The sequence below is a fragment of the Priapulus caudatus genome, unplaced genomic scaffold (genome assembly GCF_000485595.1).
Source record: "Priapulus caudatus unplaced genomic scaffold, Priapulus_caudatus-5.0.1 Scaffold1091, whole genome shotgun sequence".
NCBI classification, from domain to species: domain Eukaryota; kingdom Metazoa; phylum Priapulida; class Priapulimorpha; order Priapulimorphida; family Priapulidae; genus Priapulus; species Priapulus caudatus.
The window spans coordinates 3,688-10,461 of NW_014578152.1; the positions used below are offsets into that span (position 1 = coordinate 3,688).

General features: G+C 45.1%; 1 protein-coding gene across 1 annotated transcript; it reads right to left on the reverse strand.

The window, feature by feature from the left end:
* Nucleotides 1–646: 646 nt before the first annotated feature.
* Nucleotides 647–3,296, reverse strand: LOC106815332 (the record flags this gene model as incomplete). The annotated part of the gene is made up of 7 exons (XM_014819777.1): nt 3,069–3,296; nt 2,659–2,773; nt 2,347–2,463; nt 1,834–2,100; nt 1,380–1,552; nt 994–1,058; nt 647–741 (listed from the first exon to the last, which is right to left on the reverse strand). Coding segments are annotated over exons 1-7 (1,060 nt in total), but the record flags the coding sequence as incomplete, so codon positions are not given.
* Between the last annotated feature and the right edge of the window lie 3,478 nt (nt 3,297–6,774).

A 6,774-nucleotide genomic window follows, 5' to 3' on the forward strand; every position in this document is an offset into this window, starting at 1 on the left:
TCCAGGCCAAGGGCTACAGCCGAGGGTGTTTCTTATTTTAATTTAAAAGCTAAAAGGATTGTAATATCTTAATAAAACGACATATAGTTTTCAGCTTATAAATATGGCATAAATTGCCCTAAAATGCAATATCGTTCGGTTAAATAGCATTTAGGTATACAATATAATTGCCACTTTTGTGATTAGGCCTCGGTATGTAACCTGGCAAAATAAATTGTCACTACGGCAACTTTTTTCAGGGTGGCAGCACGGTCGCGCCGTTGACATGGCGGCCGTTCAAAATTTCGTAGCGTTTGATGTGTAACATAATTTAATAAGCAAATTAAATAAGGTATGCTGGTAACAAATACGTGTGGTATAAGAACATTTGTTATCACAGTAAGGTAACGAGTTTGTAATGCCGTAAAATTCCTAGAGGCTACTGTCGCCTTTAAGGTTTTTTTTGGGTTGTCCGGAGGACCAAACGCAACGAGCCCCAAAGGGTTGTCCGCTCAAGAGTTTTGGTTTCCGAATAATTATTTAAAAAACATGTGGCTTGCATTCGCTCTGCTCACGTGATATGCTCAGTGCTGTAAAGCAAAAAGGCCTAATCATGTACATTTGTACGTATTGCCAGTGACCAGATATATAGCATTAAAGGACTTACCTGTTACTATGGAAAACAATTCTGTTCCAGCAAGCGCCAGTTTCCCTTTTGCTCCTTTCATGTTTATTTGGGCCACAACTTTGTTGCTCATTATTCTGTAAAAACGCAATAATAAAACGAAGAAAAACCATTAACAATAATGTATTAGATATTTTTCCATATTCGGAAATGCTATATGAATTTTAGGAAAATTTTCAATCATAGACCACATGCATGCATGCATAGTTTGATGTTTTACAAGTACAAATTTTTATTTTATAACTTGAATTTGAAGTTAACACTGAGTAAGTGTTACCCCGTGAAATGTCTCCAGGTTATAATAATAATTAAATTATAAGTATATATACCTGTGTAACACCTTATTGACATTGTCTCTGAGGCTCACCCCACCAATTCTCGAGAGTTGGGATATCTAAAAGCAGAAAATATTAGATATGCGATTAAAATACCCCTAACAAACTCACTAAAATGTTATATTTATACAATCGTTTATCAACGTTTTATAGTAAAGGGTTTAAGATATTGATTATATATATAGGCACTGTTTTCTTAAATTTGTTAGGCAATATTGTTTTACCATATCCTATAACTAAATAGTTTTACATATGATTTTAATTTCTTACAATATTCACATTCTAAACAACACCCGATAAAGGACGATTTCTCAGCATGTCATGAATGTTGATTCGGAAATTGGACTAGTAGCTCCCTAAAATTGTGCCTGTGTACTAACCACCAACTGTCGATTCTCGGGCGTTTTCAATTCTTTCTCCCATTGCATCAGTGCCTCGAGTGTTGAGACTTGCTCAACGTGAAACTCTGGCTCCTCTGGGTCCTCATGACTTTTAACGTTCTTCATCACGCTGCGGATTTCACTCAGCATGTAGAGGACTTTTCTTTGAAACTCTGAATGACAAAATAGTATTCTATATATATTGCTCTTCGTGCAACGTACTATCACGATATGTAATATTAATGGTGTATGTACGACACACTGGCTAAGAATGTATTTATTTATAAAACATTCATATTATATATTTTCACATAAAATATCGATCATGATTTTTGGCATAAAAAGTACTGCCAATATGAAATATATCCCTACTCTAGCTAGGTTTTTGGAGCTTTTCGGTTTTCAGAATTTCGGGTAATATAGATTGTGTACTGTGTATCATATAGTGACCTACTTGCATCCGACATCGGAAACGCAGTAGATCTTCGGGTACTGGCCGGGCTCTTCTGTGTGGCGCTGCCTGAGGTGCTTGTCTGGGACATGGGCTTTCCCAATAAAGCTTTCTTTGGTACCAGCTGCTTTCTCTTTTTTGCTGGAGGAGAGGTTAACTCAGCACTTTCTTGCAGTGGTTCTAATGTCGATTCAGAAGGAAGCATGCTGAGGATTTCTTGTGGATCGGATTGCTCCGATGAAGTCGAGCCTCCGCTTGCTTCCATCGATTCTAAATGAAAGTTCTCAATTAATGCATTACATATATTTGATATAGACTTCTTTAACTTTTCCTCGATATCATTTCGTTTAAAATTTCTTCCACAAATAGCTATTTATATTATATTTATATTTATGTTACCATTTATATGATTTAGAAGAAATGTGTTTTTTAAAGTTTCGATCTTTGTACACTATGTATCATCCTTTTATATTTAAATTGCTGCTTATTTAAACCCCATCAATTAATCAAGCATACCTGTTACGCAGTCACTGAATGTTTTCTTCCTAACCGTTCGCTTCAATGGAATCGGCTCTTCATCAGAGCTGACCTCTGTGGTAGGGACAGCTAAATGGATGCAATCCTTCTTATTCTCTAAAATGTGTACAAATTAATTGCAAGTGGGTTAAAGAGAATATATATATATATATATATATATATAGGAGTCATAGACAAAATTTGTCAAATGCAGCAAATGGTTATATATAGCTGGAGCCTGGGGTTATAAACATTGATATGCTATAATGATGCTAAAATAACCAAGTATTTACATACCAAAAATAAAAGTACCAAGTATAGGCATGTAAACCAGGTACGCAGGGCTACCCTTGTCATATCCGACGAATATACCTTTCACACCCCTGCTATCTAGTTTCCATCGCAACCTGTCTGTAGACATAGCACTCTACACCGAATACATGCATTTTGGATAGGTCAGGCTTGCGACCTGTCATCGCAAAATACGGAGTTTGCTAGATTCGTTGATTGTAGCATCTGTTTCTAATGTGTGCTGCTGCCATCACAGCATAGGGCCAGAATTCTCGGCCCAACTTGGCCTCGGTTAACACACATCTTACCCATCTCGAACAGGGTTCGCCAATGTCGCTCGGCGGTTCCATTTTGGTGTGGGGAATATTTTTAGCCTTACCAAACAATTGTGGCAACATATCTGGCGTGCGCGTTCTAAACATTATTTCAACCTGGAGGAACGCAACTAATTCCTCATCCACCTCTTGTTTTGCTATCTGGTTATGCCCAAAGAACCATGCCTTTAAGTGTCGGACTTTCGTCGGTTCTTCACTTCGTGTTAGGCCTTTAGCTAAGGCCTTTACCGGTTTATCCAACACCTCGGGATCGTCCTTGAGGCCACCAACAAACTTAGTCAACTCACTACTCGGCCCAGCAAAAGGAGGAAGCATCTTCTCCATTTGCTTAGCCGTTTCGGTGGACTTGGAATTAGACTCATTATTAACTACACGAGCACCAACACATGCTGCATTTCCCTTAGCCAACAATGTGTTGCCTCGTATAGCCAACAATTGAGCCACCAACTGATCACAGCTGGATTTTAAGCTTCCGGGCGAACTCAACTGCCTCGTCCCCATGGACTTCTCGGAGCTCTCGGAGCCACTGCTGGACGGTGATGTGGTTGAGTCCTTCGACAAACATGGTGAACTCCCAGGAGAGGTTGAATGTTTCCTCTCGACTGTACAACCGCCAGAGCCGCTTGATGGTCCTTCTTTTGGCTGCACCCATACCGCGCCTCTGTTTGCGCGGTACCTTTGCCACCGCCTCAGTGACCTCCGCCGGCGCGATGGACTGCGTTTCTTGGGGCCCACCCCAGGCCTCCCTGGCTTCTTGAAGGTCCCTGTAACTACCACACTCCCGGATAAAGTTTGCTTGGCTTTTCCGTGATTTTGTTGGCCACCACTCTGGCAACCCACTGGCTCCAAGCTCCTTTTCGAGGATTTGTGGTCTAACATTTGGATCTCTCTTAACCCGGACAACAAACGCCTCCATCAATTACTTACGGTAATGAATCGGTAGCCACGCTACCATACACATACATCTATACACCACGCAAACCACCACCAATACTATACTACTCGCGCATCGCGGTTACACGGACGATCGCAGTAGATTCCATCTCTGTCATCTGGCTGGCTGGCTGGTGTGCTGCATCGCGGGATGTGTCGCTTCGCTCGGCGGAGGCTGGCTCGTCTGTCGGCTACGTATCTCGTCGCTCGGGCCGCGTCCCGCAGGGGAGTCTAGCTCGTACCCGTCACACGCTCCGGTCGTGGAGGTGTGCTCGGGTCGCTAACCCTGGAGTGGACGCGGACAGCATGCCGACAGCGGTGATCTTCACGGCAACTCGGGAGCCATCACGGCGGCGGGGTTTATGACCCGATCATGGTGCTCGATGTCGTTCACCGGCTCCTCCGGTGAATCGTAGCCGGTGTCCCTCCGGTGGCCCGTGCGGTCCTCGTCCCACTCCTCGCGACTGTCGGCGCCGTAGTTGATGTGGATTGCAAACGCCTTGAAGCTGAAATGCTTAGGTGGTGGCGCCCGGCGGACCCAGAGATACTGGCACTGGAATCGCCAGCAACGCCACACCTCCCGCCAGGAAACTATGGCCGCGTACCCAGCCGGGATGACCAACACGTCGTCCTGAATATATAATCCGGCAGGCATACGGTGGCTCGCTAGGGGTGAGTCCAATAATGGCTCAAGAATTTGGGTGTGGTCAGCTACGGCTTCCGCCTTCCACCATCCCTCAACCTCGTGTACGCCACCCGGTGGTGGCAGCGGCACGATGCCAAGCCCGAGGGACGCACAGGCAGTTGCGGACGGTAGATGCGGTATAAGTGTCGACTTGTACTTGGTTGCTACCATGCACGCGACGACATCTCGCCTGGAATTAAGCAGATACCACATTACCGCGACGTACTGGGGAAGCGTAAAATTAGTATGCTTCAAAAATGGGTCGTTATCGAGCGAGCGACCTATATGCGCTGACGACGCGTTCGTCTCGCACACGAGTTTGACGAACGCGATCCATGGCGTTCCGATCGGCAGGTAGAACGGGTATAGCGTATACCGCGATACCAACATGTCGGCGACTTCTTCCTCGAACGGGGTGCACTCGTAAAATACCTGCAGGTCTGCAACAAGCAAACAAATTCGCGACGCATTTGCGAAGCGCGTAATAATTAATACCCGTTGCAATACGATGATAAATAAGTGTGCGCCTTAACCACTGCGCCTAAGCGTGCTTACTGTAGCACGTCTAAGCTATAGCATATTGTGTATATGAACCGCAAAAATGCGTGATCTATCCATGTCGCGCTTGAACACCTATATGCTCAGCGTACGTTGGCACACACATACATGAATAACTAATTAATTATGCAAATCGACAGCTGTCAGGAGCTGATAAGTGAGAACGCATAGGTACCGGCGGCCACGCGGCAATTTGTCGCACGTACACTAAACCCCAGGCTTTCCCTCCCCCCATGGCTCCCCATTCAACGAATAAACGCAGGCGCTGTCTGCAGATCAGCACCCGCGAGTGAAATAGGTTCCAAGGCAGGTATAGTTGGCGGAGGCTCTAGCGGACGCGACGGCATAAATGGCGCGGTAAGCGGCACCTGACGCTCATCGTTTGGCTGTGCCATTTCGCGGGCCAGCTGTCTGAACGGAGAGCTCGACGCCATAATTATGCGACCTTCCTCAGGCGTCTCCGTCTGTTGCTCCGGCAGTCTAACTTCAGGGCGTCTCCAGCGGACGCGGAGGGGTGCGTGTCGTCCAGCATCGTACTGGGGTGTAGATTTACAACAACGGTAATAAAATATAAACCCTCCTACCAGCAGCACAGTTAATGCCAGGAACAAATAGACAACTGTAGAGTGCGGCGTGACACCCAGCTGTGAGTCCAGAGGGCGTAATACGTATCAAGCCGTGGCAATAATCATCCATCTCTGCTATGACGCAGTAACAATTCTCGTCTCGCACAATAGGCTATATATATCTATCAGTCATACTATACGTACTAGGGTCAGAAAATGTCAAGTTTGCACTGTACAGCTGTACAACTCGACTCTATTTTGAGTTGAGCGCTTTGAGCGGTCCCGAGGAATGGATTTAGCACACAGACACAGAATGAATATATTATTATAATAATAATATGTAGATGAAACTGTAACTGGTCTATACTTACATGTACGGAGCCACGTCTTCACAACCGGATACGACTTCCACGCGGTGGTGGTGGTGGGGGGGGGGGGCCCCCATTCCTTGCGGCCTTGTTAACCCACATCACAGGCCAGAGAACACACTGGTTGGCCTCAATATACCACCAGTTTTCTGGGACCACTGCGACTTCATTCCCATCAATTGATTTTGAAAATTCGACTACAAAATACTCGATTGTACACTATCATCAGTTGTACTTTCCACCGCATGACTTGGTCCTATGCAATGGGCTCCAGTTTCCACTTGATTGTTGTATTCATTACGACATAAATTTGAATTATCTTGAATTGCTTGAAGGCTGTGTTCTACCAAACGCCTACGCTTCCTCCACAGCGACGAACAAGATAAACCTAAATGAGTCTTGGGCATATCCAATATAACTAGGTCTACTATAGCCTTAAAATGATCTTCAGAAAATTATGTTTTTGACTACGAAGTCTGAGCCGCACTAATCGCAGCGCGTGAAAGCTTGCGAGGGGATCAGGTTTCGAAATTAGTGCCGACCCAGAGGCCCATGGCAACCAAGTTTTTGCTTCGGTCACCATCTCTACGAAACTGCCGGTCTTCCTGACCAGCACTTTCTCCCCTCATATTACGCTGAAATACTACGGAGTACGGTTATCGCAACGGCTGTTTAGACAGACTTGTAAATGG